The sequence below is a fragment of the Ochotona princeps genome, chromosome 6 (genome assembly GCF_030435755.1).
Source record: "Ochotona princeps isolate mOchPri1 chromosome 6, mOchPri1.hap1, whole genome shotgun sequence".
Taxonomy (NCBI): domain Eukaryota; kingdom Metazoa; phylum Chordata; class Mammalia; order Lagomorpha; family Ochotonidae; genus Ochotona; species Ochotona princeps.
The window spans coordinates 57,061,912-57,082,839 of NC_080837.1; the positions used below are offsets into that span (position 1 = coordinate 57,061,912).

At 41.0% G+C, this 20,928-nt stretch overlaps 1 protein-coding gene across 8 annotated transcripts in view; it reads right to left on the minus strand.

Moving 5' to 3' along the window:
• RALGAPA1 (Ral GTPase activating protein catalytic subunit alpha 1) overlaps window positions 1-20,928 on the minus strand; it is a 214,207-nt gene that overhangs the window by 59,226 nt on the left and 134,053 nt on the right. For all 8 annotated transcript variants that reach the window (XM_004584764.3, XM_058666350.1, XM_036495464.2 and 5 more), the window contains 4 exons: window positions 20,168-20,351; window positions 10,211-11,072; window positions 8,646-8,717; window positions 643-766 (listed from right to left, as the gene is read on the minus strand). In XM_004584764.3, coding sequence (XP_004584821.2) covers window positions 643-766; window positions 8,646-8,717; window positions 10,211-11,072; window positions 20,168-20,351 — 1,242 coding nt within the window. The remainder of the gene's footprint in view (window positions 1-642; window positions 767-8,645; window positions 8,718-10,210; window positions 11,073-20,167; window positions 20,352-20,928) is intronic.

Genomic DNA, 20,928 nt, shown 5'->3' on the forward strand with positions numbered 1-20,928 from the left:
TTTAACTTCTGAATTAAAATTCTAAGACAGTTATGATACAGGAAGCCTAACATATGCTGGTTGCCAGGATGACATAAAATAAACACCTTTTAGTATTTCTTATTCTGCTGTTAGAGACTCTATTAGGGGACATGCATACTTGAACTGTTTTTTTTGCTGCTTCCAAATCCATCTGGTTCAATATATGATTTGTGGTACATTAGCATGCTCTTTATCTACAAAATAGAGCAAGAAGTAGAGGCAGGAGAACTGTAGCTGGTTTTTCTAGCATTTGTTTTAGTAAACTTGTGGATCTGGGAACTCATTTCCTCAAGACTGCACCTGTCTACGTGCTCTGGGAAGCCTTCCTGCAGGTTGCGGTGTTAGCTTCAAGATCACAAGTGGTCACTGCCAAGAGGACAGTCTGCCACTGCTGAACATGCCAGCTGGACGCTCTGACCATAAACTGTCTCATAAAACAGTCAACATCTTACCTTTCAAATCCCCTGTTGTCGATGTGTTTACGGAGATAAAAAGCACAAATAGTAATAAACTCATTGTTAAGTTGCTATTTCTTCTAAAATAATGCTTTTAAAATAAACTCAAAAGATAACTCTGATTCCAAATACAGATAAAATGTGTGGTATAATTTAAGAACAGTACCTCCCAACCAAGACCAGCTACAAAATCTTCATATGCTTGACTTCCTCCTGTGTTGGTGAGGATGGAGTGTTTGTCTTCCTGTCCTTCAGCAACATAAAATACTGCAATCTTGTGTGTCTCTCTGCTGCAAAACAAAGATTAACAACATTCCTTCATTAGCAGATTCTGTGTACAAAGCATGTGGCCAGAAACAGATAAAAAGATCTTAAGTCTAAAGGAGACAAAAGTACAATTTAAAAATAATGAAAGTTACAAAATAGTTATTATGAAAAAAAGGCAAGGCTATTCCTGACTAGAAGAGAAGTTGGAGGAGAGAGTAAACACTAAGTTATGTGACAGTAAGAAAGATGTGCTCGATGGCCACAGGATTATCGGGAAGGACACATGGGTGTGAATGCATGAAGCAGCTGACGGGTTGCTAGGGCGCATTGTGGCCCAGTCCTAGAGAGGGACGGACCGTGTTTTAAGAACTAAACAGGAGAATGGAGCTGAGGGAGAAACAAAGCCCATCTTTCAAGTGCTTCAAATACTGAGGATGAAACACACCCACCAACACACAAGTGCAGGGAGCAATGGCCAAGTCCTTAGCACTGACTTTCATTGCTCTTGGAACTGACAAGTGTTCATTAAAGCAAATTCTTCTTAGACGTGTGGTCTCAAAACTTACAAGAACATGCTACATTTGGTCTGGGGTCACTTAAGGAAACACAGCTTGACAAACTTTACCATTAAAAGTGAGGTTTTCAGTACTTTAGCATGTAGGAATTACAACAAAGCAGCCAACCACAAGCAAGAGTAAGAAAGAAGCATTAAAATAATTTTAAAAGTTGAACCTCACCATACTTTTCAAGTCATGTCTGTGCATTGCAATGTCAGCAATCTTTTAGGGGTTTTCAAGAATGCCCGTGTTTTACTTTAGGTGGTGAACACACAGGTAAATTTCAGAGTAACCGATTTATCATTAGGATAATCTAGTGCAAGCAATAAAATACAATGTGGGTAGAAGATTTTGAGAATCACACACCAAGGATCCAGGTGTTCCCCTCTCCCTACTGAAAATGGTGCCTTGCCCATTCTGAACATAAAGCCTCTTACTGTCCTTAAGGACTACAGCAAATGGCAGACATGCCTTCAAGAGAACCTACTGAATTCCAGTAAGAACAGAGTTTCTGCTATGTGAGTCAGACCGGGTCCCTTCCACTGTTCTCTTAACTCTGTGCAATACAAGCTTTGTAGGCCTGTGTGATGGAGGCTTTCCTGCCCTTTCTGGCTCTCAGTCTGGGGGAAGGGTTGCCCCCTGGAAGCAGGTCACTGGGGTACTTCATCCTGCCTCAGCCCCATGTCCCAGCGGGTCCACTCTAGAATGCTGTGGCGGAGAGGGCCAGGTATTCTCTCCTTCATCCAGCCCCCCACATTCTAGAGACAGAAGCTCCAGAGGCTGGAGGGACTCACCAGAGGTGGAGATTCTGTCAGGAGCAGCAAGCAGAGAAACCTAGGGAATGTCAACAATCCCCCATCCCCACTCTGCCAAACCCACTTGTAAAGTGAGGCTGTTACCCCTAGGAAAAGCTTCTCCTGAGGTTGGCACAGTGGTAAAGTAGGCTAAGCCTCCACTGGCAGTGCCAGCATCCCACAGGGACACCAGTTCCAGTCCTGGCTGCTCCACTTGATTCAGCTCCCTATTCGTGACTTGGAAAAGCAGAAGAGGAATGCTCAGATTGTTGGGGCCCCATACCCACGTGGGGGGACCCAGCGGAAGCTCTGGGCTCCTCACTTTGGTCTAGCCCAGTTTAGCATTTCAGTCACTTGGGGAGTGAACCAGTGGATGGAAGTCTCTCCTCTCTGTAACTTTGTCTTGCAAATAAAAATAAATCTCCAAAAAGAGAGAAAACAATTTTTATAAAAAAAAAAAAAAAAAAAAAGGATAGTTGGTCCCGACTCAGCTCAGGTGCCAAGGGCAGGGCATGAGGACAGAGAACTCAGCCATAGTTCTGCTGGTGGGTGATCTGGAACAGAGCCTGCCAGGAAGCCATCAGGAGTTGGCAGTATGTGCCACAGGCCAAACAACCACACAGCAGAAGCTTAATGTCGCCAGCAAAAGAGACAGCCGAGAAAAGCTCTTCTGGGATCCCAGTTGTCCGGAGGTCAAGGGGCCTGTGCGCATGCAGTGGGCCACACCCAAGCGGGAGCCAGGAGACAAACAGGCGGCAGAAGTGAAAGCAAAGCCAGAGCCAGGAACGGAAGGTCAGGCCCCACTGACAAACACTTCTCGACTTGAACACAGGGTCAATCCTAGGAAGATCACATCCTGGCATTCTGGTAGCCTGGCAGCCCGCATGTATGCCAGAGGCTGAGTTCTTTTGGGAACAGAGTAAACCATGAAACCTTCAGTGTCTGGGTGAACACGATACAAAAGACTGTAACTGCGCTGAGCCGGGACAGCAGCCTGCAAGACCTGTACCTGCAGCAACCGTGCACATGGAAAAGCTAGCTGGCTAAGGGCCAAAGCTCCAACTCTGATCAGTAAGCAGCTAATGCCAACCCAGGAAAGCTGCCTGGGTGGTAAGCTACGAAAAAAAAAAAACGGAAACATAAAAAATAAACAAAAAACCAGAGCAACAGACTGGAGGGCTACACACTATGGGGGCGCTAAGCCACTACAAAATAAATTGCCAAGCAACCAATAACTCACCAATATACTTCTATTTTTTTTTAACTTAAAAAGACAAAACAAAGTAATTAAAACTTTCCCTATTTACATGTCATTTATGGACGTGATACCTTAAAAAAAAGATTTATTTTTATTTTTATTGGAAAGATAGATGTACAGAGAGAAGGAGATACAGCGAGGGAAGAGACCTTCTATTCACGGGGTCACTCCCCAAATGGCTGCTAGGCCTGAAGCTGAGCCAATCTGAAGCCTAGAGCCAGGAGGTTATTCCAGGTCTCCCTCGTGGATGCAGAGGCCCAAAGACTTGAGCCATTCTCTGTTGCTGTCCCAGGTCATAAGCAGGGCTGGATCAGGAAGTGGAACAGCAGGGACAAAAACTGGTGCCAACATGAAATGTGAAGGCAGAGGATTAGCCCATTATGCCACTACGCAGGCGGGCAAAAAGATAATTTTTTTAAGATTTATTCATTTTTATTACAAAGTCAGATTTATGGAGAGAAGCAGAAACAAAGAAAAATCTTCCATCTGCTAGTTCACTCCCCAAGTGGCCACAATGGTCAGAGGCTGATCCGAAGCCAGGACCCATGAACTTCGTCCAGGTCTCCCATGCTGGTGCAGGGCCCCAAGGCTTTGGGCCGTCCTCCACTGCTTTCCCAGGCCACAAGCAGGGAGCTGGATGGGAAGTGAAACAGCTGGAACATGAATTGGTGCCCATATGGGATCCTGGTGCATGCAAGGTGAGGGCTAGTAGTCACCAGGCTACTGCACCAGGCCCTGAGATAGTTTTTTTTATCTTAGAAACCCCTAAGGAATCCAGTGAACAGCTATCACAACTAGGAAATGTGTTCATCACAATTGCTGGATGTAACATTAGTATACAATAACCGATTGCATTTCTACATACTAGTAACATACACTCTTAAAATTAAGTCAGTTCTCCTACTTGAGTCGCAGGGCCCAGGCTCCTGACTTAGGCCTGGCCCCACCACAGCTGTTGCAGCCATTTGAGGAATCAAACTCCACCTTCTCTCCTTCTGCCTCTTCAACAAATAACTCTTTCTAAAGTCACACAAAGATATCACTCTATACCTACTAAACTGAATTTAATTTTTAGATGATGACAGGTGTGCTTAGGATATATTAACGTAAGTCAGTTTTTGTTTTGGTAAACCTAAAGCTACTTTAATTTTAAAATGTCTATTACATTAAATTTAGGTGTAATAAATTAGATAAAGAAGCTGTAAGAGGGCCCGGCGGCATGGCCTAGCGGCTAAAGTCCTCGCCTTGAAAGCCCCGGGATCCCATATGGGCGCCGGTTCCTATCCCAGCAGCTCCACTTCCCATCCAGCTCCCTGCTTGTGGCCTGGGAAAGCAGTTGAGGACGCCCAATGCATTGGGACCCTGCACCCGCGTGGGAGACCTGGAAGAGGTTCCTGGTTCCCGGCATTGGATCAGCGCGCACCGGCCCGTTGCGGCTCACTTGGGGAGTGAAACATTGGATGGAAGATCTTCCTCTCTGTCTCTCCTCCTCTCTGTATATCCGGCTTTCCAATAATAATAAAATCTTTAAAAAAAAAAAAAAAAAGAAGCTGTAAGGACTGAAAGAACTTCAGGTTTTTAAAGATTTATTTGGGGTCTGGTGCTGTGGCATAGTAGACTATGCCCCAATTGGCAGCACCAGCATTCCATATGAGTGTCAGTTCATTTCTTGGCTGCTCCATTTCAGTCTACCTCCCTGCTTATGGCCTGGGAAGGCAGCAGAATATGACTCAGGCCCTTGTTACCTGCACTCATGTGCGGAGACCCTGGGGGAAGATCCTGGCTTCTGATCGAGCCAGCTCTGGTAGCTGCAGCCAGCCGGGAAGTGACCCAGCAGATAGGGACCATCTCTCTCTCTCTTTCTCTCTCTGTAACTCTGCCTTTTAAACAAATATAAGATAAGCCTTTCAAAAAGATTTATTTATTTATTTGAAAGTCAAGAATTAGAGAGGGAGACAGAGAAAGAGCTTCCATCTGCTGGTTCATTCTCCAAATGGCTACAGTGGCCAGGGCTGCGCCAGGCAGAAGCTCAGGCGCTCGGGCCATCTGCTGCGTCTTTCCCCCAGGCCATTAGCAGGGAGCTGCAACGAACTACAGCAGCTGGAACTTGAACCAGTGCCCACACCAAATGTCAGCTTCACAGGCAGGGGCTTAACCTGCGACACCACACCTGTCAAGCAATATGAGATTTTTATTGAAAATTCAATTATAAACTAATAGGATCCCTCCACCACTCCTATCCCTGGCCAGAGGGGGAAATGGGGTAACTGTAATGTGTATCTGAAAGAATAACCAAGTGAGACTGTTGAAAGGAAAAAAAGCATGAACGTATGAATGAATAGGGGACAGGAAGAAGACTGGACCTAGCAGATACTAAAATATAAAGGTATAATAAGTTAAGCAAGGTAGTATTTTCATAAGTGATAGGATCAACAACAGAGACAGTTTTGAAGCAAACAGCTTAACATCTGATAAAGCAATAAAGGAAAAACCAAATCACTGGGAGAGGTATGGATTACTCAACATATCAAAAAATAAAGACTATTTCCCAACATTCAAGCTATTTCTGGTATTCATTCCATAAATCAAACCATATTTGGTAAGGAATAAAGAATAAATTATCTCCTCAACTAAATAAAGATCTAAAAGAAATACAACACAGTGTTTAACTGATTTCAAGACAGAATTAAGTACAACAATTATGGAAATTAAAACAAAATTGGGAAATAGGATTTTACATTTTATATAAGCTGACACTTTTGAAAACTGAAAGGTAAGTAACTAAGCAGGAAAACTCGCATATGTATGAAAATACTTCAAATCATTCCAAGAAAAGGCATATTACGAACACACAAAGGAGCTGGCATCGATGCACAGCACATTAAGCAGCTGCCTACTGTGCTGTCATTCCACAAGCGTGCTGGTTTGCTCCACTTCTGCTCCAGCTCCCAGCTGGCAAGGCAGCAGAGAAGGGCCCAAGTGCTTGAGCCTCGGAATCCGTGTGAGAGAATGGGAAGATGCTCCAGGCTCCTGACTTTGAATCGGCCCAGCTCCAGCCAATGAGGACATTTGGGGAGTGAACCAATGAGTAGAAGATCTTTCGCTCCAATTCTACTTCTCAAATGAATAAGTCACAAAAAAACAAAAGTCACAAAAAAACAAAACACAAAGCATTGATTACAAAATCTCTTACACCAACACTCCCTCATCTTTTGAGTTCTCCAGGAATGTTTTGAAATACTCTTATAGTTAATCCTTACACAAAGCTTTCATGTAATTAAGAAAAAAAAATTCTACATAGAAAATAGTAAAAAGATGCAAATACAGATTAAAATTCCATATAATTGTATAAAAATGTTAACTTCAGTAGTAATAAATACATATAAATTAAAGAGGTATTGCCTAAGAAAAGAGTTATCCATTCTCTAAAGAGTAACTAATGCTGGTGAGGACCTGAGAAAGTGAACTGGGATCCCTGCTGGTGGGAACATGAATTAGTGCAACTGCTATGGAAACCAGAATAAAAATTTTGTAAAAAAAAAAAAATAAATAGGATGACCATATGACCCAGCAATACCACTGCTAGGTATAAATCCAAAAGGCCCCAAGTCATTGTATCAAAGATATATCTACTCCACGTTTACTGTGGTTCTGTTCAAACCAACTAAGACACAGAGTTAGCCAAGGTGATTATCATCAGACCGATGGATAAAGAAAATGTGGTAAATACACGCAGTGGAATATTATTCAGCCATTAACAGAATGAAATCCTTTTGGAAAGATAAATATGACATAAACCCCTCCTATGTGAAAGCTTAAAACAACAACAACACTCAGTTTGAACACACAATGGTGACTGCTGGAGATCCAGAGGGTTAGAAGTAGTTTGGATAATGAATACCAAATCAGAGTTGGAGGGAAGGAATACGTCTCTATTGTCACACAGCACGGTGAGGAGATCAGAGTTCATGATAAGCTAGCATATTTGGTATGAACAAATAGAATAAAGAAGCTCCAAGCAAAAACAAAACATATACTCCTATGATTCTAGGTCTAAAAAGATCATATCCATCAACAGAGACTCAAAATAAACACATCAGCAATGATGTTGTAAATTATGGATTATTTTTCTGTTTTGTATTTTTCGTAATAAGCAAAAAATTATAAAAAAGTTATTCTACTTTCAAATCAAAGATGGACTCCTAATGAAACTGTTGGACATATCTAGACAGTGGGATGCTGGACTGTCTGACATGGTCTGTACCAGTCATGTCAGAACACACTTAAACAACAGACTGATGGAGTTATAACTTGTTACGAAGGACTATACTATTGTAACGATACAGGGAAAATCAGTTGGGGGTTAGGAACTTGGCAGTGGGGTGGGGGAAATCCCAAACCCTACATAATTGTACCACAAAATTCAAAAATTAAAAAAAATTCCTACAGTAAAAAAAAAATACCACGAACCAACCAGTTAGGAACTCTAACCAAGCGGAGAATATTATATTTATCCATAAATTTGATACTAAGAGGCATGAGAGGGGAAAATTTTAAAGGATAATAACAGGCAAATTCATGTTTCTGCTGTGTTTTAATGTAAACAACAAAGATGTACGGTCAGATGACTAAGCAGGAAAACAAGATAAAGAATAATTTTTTGAAGATCTTAAAGCAGGCAGTGGAGGTGAAAACACAAGAAGATCTAGGGAAAAACCCCACTTCTCTGCAACTTAAGATGAGCAAGAGAAGGTGGCTCAACACAGAAACTGAATTTTTTAAAAGATGCATTCACTTATTTTGAAAGGTAGTGTGACAGTGAGAAACAAGGACAGGCATTCTAAAGGTGAGGGGAAGTACAGGCGTACAGGTGTTAGAGGAAAGACAGGCCTATCTCATCTCCTTTGCTATGCATGCTGGACAATTATGATGCAACAACTGGAGGTTCGCTTCCAAGCAGCTTTCCAATCCATCAGAACCACTGGATTTAATCAGAGCTGCAGTTACTGCTTGCAACTTGTGTGAGAAAAACTAAAGGATTTTCTGAGTTCAGTTAGTTTCCTGTGGTTGAAAGGTAATTATGAACTGTATGAAAATGGTGTAAGCAATTCAAAGATATCACACACCTTAAGGCAATCCAAACTTTTTCTTTAAGTTCTTATTCTAAAAGTTGCTGAGTTTCTTCTCAGAACGTTATAAATCAGGAACACAGCATTATTCATAGTATCATTCAACGGAAAGAAACAACTGAGAGTTGCTAGGTTACAGATGGGAGGGTTTGCCAACAACTTACCACTGCCTTGAATCCAAGTTCCTAAGTTCTCTAAGCAGTTTTTCATTTTTCTTCAGGAGATGAAAGCTCCTCCTAAACAGAGAGATTCATAAACATTTTCATCACCTTTGCAGTGAATGATATGACAGTCCCGGAAATACTTTCCATTCTACTCATGCAACTTTAAAACTTTTCTTGCCTTTTCACACTTTTAACACAAAGCAGAACAGACCCTAAAAAAATGTAAAGAATATATGTCATTGTTTCTACTGGGCACTCTCAGCCTTGTGCTGGTAGATTCTGTTGGATTCTTTGATCCTGCCTTGCAGATGTGAGCTTCCCAAGCTTCCACGCGGAGGAACGGATAAAAGCCTTGAAGGTTCCTTCTCAAGAGTTTCACAAAAATAGGTGGTAAAGTTGCACCACTTGAGAAACGAACTATCTACAAAACTGAAATTATTACTGAATGGGCAATTCAGATGGAATTGGCTTTCTTCCTTGTTCCATATCATAGGTATGCTAATTTCCACTGAGAAACAGTACGTAAATGTATCAACTATCTTCTGTGGGTGCTAGGAATGCATAAATTTTGTTGCTGATATGAATGTTTTGACTTTTTCTCAAAGACAACATATCAGAACAACAGTACAGAGAAACAGTAGAAGGCACTTAACTCGTAATTGATTAGCAATTACCTTGTGTTTGAACATACGAGAAGGGAAATTATATTCCTGATGTAACATGGCTTTCCCATAAGCAGAAGATATTCCCTTCTAATAAAGGGAAAAGTTTTCCCTTCTAATAAAGGGAAAAGTTTAAATCAACTAAGAACATAAACACTAAGCAAGTCAGCAGAACTCCATTTCAATGCTCCCCATGCATTTGAACTATTTTAGGATTGGTTTAATGGTGCCAGAGCTTCCCTGCCCACCATAAAATAATACTTCCGCTTCTCCTCTCCTACACAGAAGTTAAAGACTCAATTTTTTTCATGTATAAGGTACACTGGAGTCCAGTATTATGTGTTCTATGCACATTACTTAATTCTCACAACTATGTGAGGTGGCAACTATTCTTAATTTAGACTACAGAACGAAGTTCATAGGAGAAAATCCTCTAAGTGATTTGTATGCCCTCTAGCTCCAATGCTGTTTGCATTTAACTCTTACCTATTTGAATACTTCATGTATTTCTCTTAGTTTTTACAAGGTATTATGATATACATCAGAAAAAAATAGTGAACAATAGATTTCTTTCTTGATCTGATCCTGATCAAACTTCTCTGATTCAAGTCATAAATACGTATAATGTGATTAGTCTAAAAGTAGTTGGGCTGATATGAAAGTGGGAGAAATAAAATTTTTTCCCGATCATGAGTACAATTAGTATTTTAGACACTTCTAATATTCATCCTGAAAAATGCTAATAATCTAATGGATAAATTAGCCTCAAAAAATTTTTTGCCTACTGGTTAAAGAACTAATTGGTACATTAAAATTTACCAGAGATAAAAATAGAAAATTAATTGGGTAAGACAAATATTAAAAAAAAAAAAAAAAAAGGAAAAACTTCTCCCTTGTTCTTACCGTTTGTCCCAGGAATTCATGCCCAATATACTAAGAAGCAATCGGCAGTAATAAAACGCTGACTGAGGTTTCTGAGGTGTTGGTTCATCTTGTTCAACAGCTTTCATGTTTAAGTCATTGAAGTGCTTCTCAACAAATTCTTTTTCCTCTGTATATTGCTTAAGAATAGCATTAATTACATCATTTTCCTGTTTTTCAGAAATGCACACGGGTTGTGGAGCAGGGATATTAAGTGAGATTCCAGTTCTCTGTAAGCATTCAGGACTGGTAACACCCAAATACTGCAGCAGCTCATCCAGAACGTCTTCTTCATCTCTGATGGTGTCCCAGGTTGGGACAGTCTCTCTAAGCCGTTTATACTGGAGGGACAGGTCATCTTTTACTGCTGTATCTTCCAAGCATTCGTTGGCTGCAGCAGGCTCTTCAGGCTTCTCTTGGTGAGACAATGAAAGTATAAAAGAGACTGGTTCTGAGAAGCCACTCACAGGAGGGGGACCATACAGTATGGCAGAATCCCATGAATACTTTCCAGAGAGATCACGTACTATGATTCTGACATTAGAGTTGGCTGATGCAAGGCCAGCAGACAAACCCCCTCCAGGCATACTCTCCTCCGATCTGATTTGGATACAGGACACCAAAGTCGTATTGTTTAACACAAAGAATTGGATATTTGGACTTTCAAAAAGTTCCGGGGAAAGTTCAGTACTTTCACTGTAATGATTGTCATGATTTTCACACACCTGACTTGTTAACATAGCAGGACCACCACTCATTGGATAATGGCCCAAGTGATTCACAAGATGCGTAATAACAGTGCGGGCAGCTATGGAGATTAACCCTTGCTGCATCTGGGTTTTCACTGAAAAATAAAAAAACATACAAATGAGTGAAAATACCACTAAGAAGTCTTACAACACTGAAGCATCAGACAACACAGAGTCTTCATAATACTATGAAAATTACAAATATTTGAGGAAATATTAACATTTCCAATGTATAGCTCAAAAATTAAGGCATAATGGTCTCCCCAAGAAACTGTTCAACCCATCTGGACAATAAGTAGCTGGACTCTATGCTTGGTATATGTTTGCAAGGAAAGAATCTTGATTGAATTTGAACTGTAATACTGCATCAAGGTGGAGGAATCCACCAGGGGGGAGGAGAGGAGGTGGGGTGGGGGATTCCCAGAGCCTATGAAACTGTCACACAATGCAAAATAATTAATAAAAAAAATTAAGGCACAGAGGGAAGAAAACTTGTTGTTTTATTAAGGAAGTCTTTATAGGGAATATTTTACTAATCAATTCATAATTTATAAAAATCACTTCTTAAGGGTCAAAGTCATATTGAATCAGAGACAGTGCCAGGACTAGCCATGAAGACATTAATTGGGTTGCCTGCATTCCAGGACAGAGTGAGTGGATTCAACTGTTGACTCTACTCCCAATTCCAGCTTCCTCTTTGGGAGGCAGCACGAGATGGCTAAGTAACCAAGTTCCTAACAGCCACACAGGAGAACTGGATTGAGTCCCTGGCTCCTGGCTGCAGCCTCACCTAGACCTGCCATTGCTGGCATCTTGGAAGTGAACCAGCAAACAGAAGCTGGCTTCTGTCAATCTCTGCTCCTATGCCTCTCAAATTAAAAACATTTTAAAAAGTCTAATAAATCACTTGAAATCACACAGGTTAAAAACTCAGTGTAACTGATCCAACTAAGAAAGTCTTTGATGTCAAGAAAGATGCTTGATTCAGAAACATACTTTGCAGTACACTTTAAATGTCATTTGATTCTGGCTTTTACTAGAGGATATGAAAATGTTAACAAGAAAAGTGGTATTCTAGTGAATCTTAAAGAGTCAGAACCAATTTCAATAGCAAGGCAGTATAAGTAGTATTCGCCAAGTAAAAGTTACTTTAAAGGATGGGTCTCCTTGTATTTTCCAGGTCAAGATGGTCTACTGTAGCAGCAAGAAACATTTTCCACCCTTCAGCACATTAGGAGAGTAAACAGTCAAGAAAGCATATTGGTATGAACCACTGAACTGACATGGTAGTGAAGCCACCCGTAAGTACTCCTGAGTTCTGGCCCCAGCTCTGCTGCTGATCCAGCTTCCTGCCAACACGCATGCCCAGAGGCAGCAGTCTCCCAGGTGGGAGAACTAGATTGAGTTCTCAGCTCCGACTTGGCTCAGTCTTGACAGTGTGCCCATCAGGAGAGTGCACGAGTGCATGCAAGATTTCTCTCTCCCTCTCCCGCCACCTTCTTCCCCCCGACCCCCAGCCCCTACTTCTCAGAGAAAATTTAAAGAACAAGAAAATTTACAAAGTCAGTAAAAAGCGAAAATCGCAAAGAATTCATTGTTCTAGGTCTAGAAAGGCAAGCTATCAGGATATGAACAAATAAAAAGCAGAGGGCAGAAAAATAAAGTAGAGAACAGATGAGAGAGACAACAACTTGTTAAAGCTAGGAGTTAGAGACTGCCAGTTTGATTCTCAGCAACCACGATGTGGACACCAGAAATATGAACTGCTGATTGGGGGTTATCTTCTTCCCTTTTCCCAAAGTAGTAAAACAGGACTTGTTATTGGCAAAGAAATCATGTCAGAAGAGGGTGCTTAGTTATGTTTATATGTGGGTGTGCACATACAACGACTTGCCTTTGCTCACAAGGGGTTACGGTACTCTCGTGTTCATTTAGTTTCAGACATAATTTTGAAGTAGCCATGTTTCTGTATTATTCCACCAGTCACAAAGTGACCTTGCACAAGTATTGTTTATTTTCTCTGAAAAGACAATCAGTAGGAAACACTGGAGCCTGGCTCTCAATTTAAGAATGACCTTGGGGCCAGCATTGTGGTATAGCTGTAGCACCAGCATCCCATGTGAGCACCATTTAGAGTCCTGGCTGCCCTACTTCCAATCCAGCTTCCTGCGGATGCACCAGAGAAAGCAGCAACAGATGGACCAAACCCTTGGGCAACTGGCTTCAGCCAGGGTCAACCCTAGCCACTGTGGCCATTTGGGGAGTAAACCTGGGATAGAAGATGTTTTCTTGTTCTGTTTCTCCCTCTCTCAGTAACTCTGCTTTTCAAATCAATAAAATAAATCTTATTAAAAAGTTGTTTTTATTTGAAAGGCAGACCTCCACAGAGAGAGGGGAGATCGAGGGAGGTCTTCTATTACCCGCTGGCTAATTCCCCAAAGCGCCACAACAGCTGGAGCTGAGTCAATCTGAAGCCAGAAGCCAGGAGCCTCTTCTGTGTCTCCCAAGTGGGTACAGGGGTCTTAGCACTTGCACCACACTTGACCACTTTACCACACCAGAAGTAGGGCGCTGGATCAGAAGTGGAGCAGCTGAGACATGAACTGGCACCAATATGAGTTGCCAGTGCTGCAGGCAGAATATTGGTCAGCCATGCCACTGCGCTGGGCATATCTTTTTAAAAATTCTCTATCACAGATGGAAACTCTAAGGTGGACCACAGCAGCCAGTGGATTCTGGAAAGATTTCATCGTGATTGGAGTGGCGGGATAGCCAGCAATTCAGGACTGTTGAACTATCAAAACTTCTTGACAACTTCATGGTTCTACAGATTTCTATTTTCCTTCCTACTGTTGATTTTGTATTGTGCTTTTCACTTAAGGGAATCTATGGTAACTGTGTAATGGAGACTATCATATCCAAATGTGAGGATACAATATGGTGGCTATCTCTACTTCCCGATCAAAGCTGGACTCGCAATGATACTGTTAACTATATCTTGACAATAGGATGCTGGACTCTCTGCCATCCTCCATGCCCACAATGATGGACATATGACCGTTTATGAAGAACTACACTATAATAATACTAAAGTGGAAATCAGTGGGGGGAAGAAGACTTGGAGTGAGGGTAAGGAAAATCCTAAGGCCTATGGAACTGTATCATAAAATAATAATAAAAGTAATAACAATATTTGAGAGAAAAAATTCTGCATCAATAAACCTAAGTTTTGACAGAAAAAGTAGAGTAGCTTGTACAGTGCCTGTTATGATCATAAAAAAAAGTAAGCTAGAACAGTGTTGTCTTTTTGGGGCTATAGTTCTCAGGATTCAGAACACCACTGAGCATACACAGCCAGTGAGCAGCCGACCAGCTCCATGCTCCTAACACCAAAAACATCTTCTCCAGCTCCAAAAAGGAGCAACTTTCTTTGGGTTTTTAGTTGGTTTCAAATTACCAGTAGCATCAAAATCTTAATCTTCCATTATCATTCACTTCAACTGTACGTCCACATACATATAAATATGTGTATCTGTTTATTTAGACAGTTGAAATTACATTGAGCTTTTCAATTTTTTTTTTTATTAATTACGTTGCACTATGTGACACAGCTTCATAGGCTCTGGGATTCCCCAACCCCTCCCTGTGCCCTTCCCCCATGGTGGATTCCTCCACTTTGTTGCAGTATTACAGGTCAAATTCAGTCAGGATTCTTTCTTTGCAAACATACACCAAGTATAAGAGTTTTTTCAATTTTTTTTAAAGATTTATTCATTTTATTACAGCCAGATATACACAGAGGAGGAGAGAGAGAGGAACATCCTCCATCCGATGTTTCACTCCCCAAGTGAGCCGCAACGGGCTGGTGTGCGCCGATCCAAGGCTGGGAACCTGGAACCTCCTCCGGGTCTCCCACACGGGTGCAGTGTCCCAATGCATTGGGCTGTCCTCGACTGCTTTCCCAGGCCACAAGCAGGGAGCTGGATGGGAAGTGGAGCTGTCGGGACTAGAACCAGCGCCCATATGGGATCCTGGGGCTTCCAAGGCGAGGACTTTAGCCGCTAGGCCATGCCGCCGGGCCCGAGTTTTTTCAATTTTTAAAAAAGATTTTCATTTATCTACTTAAAATGTAGAATTATATAGAGTGAGACACAGAGACAGAGATCTTCCATCTACTGGGTCACAGCCACAATAGCCTCTCTAGCCCAAGCCAGGAGACCAGAACTCCATCTGGGACTCCCACGGGGTTGGCAGAGGCCCAAGCACTTAGGCCATCTCCTGCCACCTTCCCAGGAGGGAGGCTGGATTGGAAGAACAACAGTCAGAACTCAAAGCTGATGCTCTGATATGGGATGCTGGCAGTGCAAGAAAGTTTTGATAGGAAACATTTTTTCTATTTTTTATTCTTCTTTTCTTCCCTTTGTGTGATAAAGAGGTGATGCATTCTAAGGAGTAAATATTTGAAGAAAATGGAAAGTTTAACTCTGAATAAAGGAAACTGTAAATTCAATAGACATAATCAGCGAAAAGAGAAGAATCCCTGTTTTTCCATACTCTGTGATCATGGATAAATCACATAAAACTTAAATACCATTTTTTTTTCTTTAAAAAATAACAGGTAGCGCTCAATGGGCTAATGCTCTGCCTTACAGCACCGGCATCCCATATGGGCTCTAGTTCGTGTCTCAGCTGCTCTACTTCCCATCAATCTTCATTTCCCATCCAGCTCCCAGCTTGTGGTCTGGAAAAGCAGTTGAGGATGGACAAAGCCTTGGGATCCTGCACCTATGTGGGAGACCTAGAAGATGATCTGAAACCAAGAGCCAAAAGCAACTCAGCCCTGACCACTGTGGCCACTTGGGGAGTGAACCAGCGGGTGGAAGATCTTCCTCTCTTTCCTCCTCTATGTAAATCTGCCTTTCTGATAAAAATAAATAAATCTTAAAAAAAAAAAAAAAAGACTTACTTGTAAATGTGAATTTAAAAGTGCTGCACACAATCTAAATCATTCAGTTTTTTTTTAAAAGATTTATTCATTTTATTACAGCCAGATATACACAGAGGAGGAGAGACAGAGAGGAAGATCTTCCGTCCAATGATTCACTCCCCAAGTGAGCTGCAACGGGCCGATGCATGCTGATCCGAAGCCGGGAACCTGGAACCTCTTCCGGGTCTCCCACACGGGTGCAGTGTCCCAATGCATTGGGCCGTCCTCGACTGCTTTCCCAGGCCACAAGCAGGGAGCTGGATGGGAAGTGGAGCTGCCGGGATTAGAACTGGCGCCCATATGGGATCCCGGGGCTTTCACGGCGAGGAGTTTAGCCGCTAGGCCACGCCGCCGGGCCCAAAATCATTCAGTTTTGAAAATATCACAAACAACATGTTTTTTTTTTTCAAGCTCAGCTATGAATAAATTCCTTGTTTTTCCTGAAAAACAGGTACTCAAGCCCAGGTACTAGTTCATCCTATATATTCCTTCCCCAAAGGAAGAGACAGTGGGAATGTAGTTTCAAAGAGTTTGTTCCTGGGTGTTAGAGCAGGTGAGACACCAGCTGGAACAAGCGCATCCCACATGAGAATGCCTGGGTTTGACTCCCAGCTTGGACTCCTGAGTCTAGTACCCTGAGCACCCTGGGACAGACTGTGAGGATGGCCCCAGTAGCTTAGCTCCTGTCATGAATACAGAAAATCTGAACCGAGTTCCTGCCTCCTAACTGCAGCCCAGCCCAATGCAACTCAGGCTGGTCTGAGTATCTGGCAATGAACTGGCAGTTGAAAACTCTGGCTTGATGTTTCTCTCAGCCTCTCAAATAAAATAACAAACTTAAAAAAAAACTTTTAATAATTTATCCTAATTATTAAAAAATTTTAAGTACTTATTAAAATTACTTAACGAGTAAAATTTAGATTTCATATGTAAAAAAGTAACTTGTCTTCCCTAAATCCAGGCTATACGCATATGCATTAACTGGGCAATCAGATTTACTTTTGAGCTATAAAATACAGAACATGTCTCTCGCTCGTATACTTACCTACTAAGACATAAAGACATGATATTCTCTAATTTAGACATTCAAAATAAAATTCTAAGATAACCAGCCTTGTAAGAAAACACAAAATGAAGATATTGATGCTTCTATGTCTTTGTGTAACTAGTATTCATTTAAATAAGTCTATTCAAGGTTGTCTTTTCAAATTGTCAGATTAAACAAACCCTACAGCATTTGGAGCAAATCCATAATTACAGATTATTATCGCATACAAAAGCAGCAGGACATAAAAAGCTGCTGCAATTCTCTGCACTGTAATAGAACATGCAGAGGAAGTTAATTTTGGCAAATGCTTTAAATATTAGCTTTGCATAATATGCATAGGTAAAGCTATAATTAAGACAGAATGAATCTTTTAGAGCCTTTCACTCTGACCCTGCAAATGATCAGTTTTTGCTAATAAGACTACTGCCATTTGACAAAGAGCCAACTTCCTACCTTGCCTTATTCTTTAGTAAATTTAATAATTATAGCTACTCCTGCCAATAGTTCTCAAATCAGCTTCGTTCAATCTAATACTGAGCTTATTAGGGACACTCTATGTTTAGAATTCTTTGCCCAAAAAAGTACTTGAAGGTGATGAAGCATGTCTTAGACAAGAGCACAATGATCAGTCATTTTGCCACATTAAACAACAAAAAAAAAAGCCCACAGCACGTAATCACTACAAACCAGAGAATCACCTGCTGTTATCTTATGGCTATTTATGAAAGATACTGCATTTATCTGGTTCTTAATATCTTTAAGGAAGTCCAAAGGGAACAACTTACTACATTTAGAGAACATTACAGACAGCATTAGGCATCAACATTAAGCTCATTTGTTTATATCCTTATTTTTTAAAGAGATTGATAGTGTATAGAATGTTTTGTATGTCATATATTAAAATTTCCTTTTTATGTGAGCAAACTATTTATTGTAAAGAAATACTTTATACAGTATTGATTTGGAATTTTCATTTTATCGCTTTAGAAATGCAAAGAATGGGCCCGGCGGTGTGGCCTAGCGGCTAAAGTCCTCGCCTTGAAACGCCCCGGGATCCCATATGGGTGCCGGTTCTAATCCCAGCAGCTCCACTTCCCACCCAGCTCCCTGCTTGTGGCCTGGGAAAGAAGTCGAGGACGGCCCAATGCATTGGGACCCTGCACCCGTGTGGGAGACCCGGAAGAGCTCCTGGCTCCTGGCTTCAGATCAGCGCAGCACCGGCTGTTGCGGTCACTTGGGGAGTGAACCACTGGATGGAAGATTTTCCTCTCTGTCTCTCCTCCTCTCTGTATATCTGACTTTGCAATAAAAATAATTAAATCTTTAAAAAAAAGAAATGCAGAGCACAAAACTGTTTCACATACCTTTATTTTTAGTGAAATAACACTTAGTAATTTTATCTTGTCACATCGAAACAATTTTAAGTTGCTGCATCAATTACCATACACATGATTGTGCCTTATTGTGCTGCAGGATCTTTCTTTTTGTATGAGTAACTGCTCTCACTTGTCCAAGACAGAACTTCTTAAAGTCCATGGAAAATGCTTATCAAGAAAAAAAAAACTTTGGATTTTGTTGTTGTTTATTTGGAAGGCAAAGAGACGGAAACGGACACGCCTGGGGTTGTGCAGTGGGAGAAGAGTATGTTCCCAGCTGCTTCCAAATGCAAACATCAGCCTGGTCTGGGCCAGACAGAAGCTAGAAAGTGTAAGCTCTAGGTCTCCAGCATGGCTGCCTTCCACACAGCTTTCCTCATTCTTCTGTCCAAATCAGTTTTTTTCCCTCTCATATTCTTGTTCTAGGTGAGGGAAAATCAAGCCCATCTCCAAGTCTGAAGGTAGCCTATCAGAAATCTGGATCCCCCCCCCCCACTTTTTTTTAAAATGACTTTTGAACACATGTTTCCAACCGGAATGAAAGGTGATCATTTGAATTCTTTTTTTTTTTTTTAAAGATTTATTTTATTTTCATTACAAAGTCAGATATACTGAGAGGAGGAGAGACAGAGAGGAAGTGGAGCTGCCGGGATTAGAACCAGCGGCCATATGGGATCAAGGCGAGGACCTTAGCCACTAGGCCACGCCGCCAAGCCCTGGATCCCCCCTTTTTCTTACTCTTCACAAAAGTCTACATTTCACTGTTTAAATAGTTTTCAAAATCATGTTTCTTTCATATTCCTACTACTTTTCTTTAGCAATATTCTTTAAGTAAAATTAAATTTGAAAAAAAAAAACCAAAATGAAAAGTTTAGTTAAGAGCCTCAGCAACTATTCCTGGGCATACTGCAACAGTCTCAAGATCATTGCTTTTGGCTAAACTGCCCAAATCAATTTAAAATAGCAACGGTCAGAGAACTTATTCGATAAACGGTCAACTAGGAAATATTTCCTTTACTGTGGGCCATGTGATATTTGTTGCAATTCAACACTTACAGTGTAGCCATAATGATGCATAATTGAATACACACATAGTCCAATATGCAGAAACAGGCTTCCAGCATGAGACATAATTTTGCTGACTCCTACAAAATACCAGCACAAAGGCTTTTGCTACTAATTGTATCATGTATTCCAATTCTGAAAACTCTTCAATAATTACAATGTTCCTTTGAGCCATATTCTGTAAGCTATGTACTTCTCTTTTTATACTCACAGGTTATGTGTTTATATTATTCTCATATATCAGGGAATGAATTCCCTGATGTAGAGATAGTGTGGTTTAAAAATAAATGTTACTGAGTTCACTTTCCTAAAAGAACTGTGCAAACAGCTTCACATGTTAGTATTCAAACAATCCTACAAAGGAACTCACCTTATTATTCTCATCCAGCAAATAAGAAAGCAGTTATTCAACAAGTAAGAGCCAAAATTCAATATCAAGTCTGTCAAATTCCCAAGTTCTTTCATTCTATATAAATCCTATGATGTGTATAATATCAAAAACAACTTCTAAGAATAATCTTGCCAGAGTACAAAGGAATACTATACAGTATTAATAATTGCACCTAAAAGATATTTCTTACACTGAAAATGAACTTCTGCTAGAATATATATGGCAACCAAATCAACAACAACAACAAAAATCCTTCAGCTCCAGTAATTCATCCCTACCAAGAACGCAAGCAGTATTATTGTCCAGAACAGAATTCCTCTTACCTTCTGTGACTGGCTGGAGTTTAGAAGACCGCTCTGAGTCAGGAGAGTGTAGCGGTTCAGGCTCTTTCAGACTCTCCAAATGCATGAAAGGATCATAGTCCACAGAGGCCAAGTCAGACAGGCTTATGGGAAAATACCTGGGATTGCTGAAACACTGAGCTCCATAGACACACCCATGTAAGACCTGGAATCCAAGCAGAAAAGGAAATACCAAACTTCACATTTACATGAAAATAAGCAAAAGTGAAAGGAGGAAAACAGAGTCCACAGGTAAGAAGAGAACTTGGCAAAATTTTTGGATATTTGAAAACTCTTATCTCAGAGTAAAGTAAAAAGTTAATCTCTCTTTAAAAACATATAAACCTGGGGCCAGCAGGGTGGCAGGGCAAGCTGATTCTCCATCCCATGTAGGTGTTGGTTCATGTTCTGGCTGCTCTGCCTCTGACCCAGCTACCTGCTAATGGCCTGGGCAAGCAGTGGGGGGGATGCCCTGCTTGGGCCCTGTACCCATCTGGAGCACTGAGAATTAACTTCCAGTCCCTGTGACCAAGGTGGATAGTCAGGGAGTGAACCAACAGACTGGAAGTTCTTTCTGTCTCTCTCTCTCTTTTTTCTGTAATTCTGTAAAGTAAATCTTCAAAAACAAAAGTGTAAAATTAAATGAATAATTTAGTCAGCAAAGATTAACACTTCCAACATTTTGCAATTAAACAACAGTGTCTTGTAGGAAGTACTTTTAAATTACCTTTATGTACTGTCAA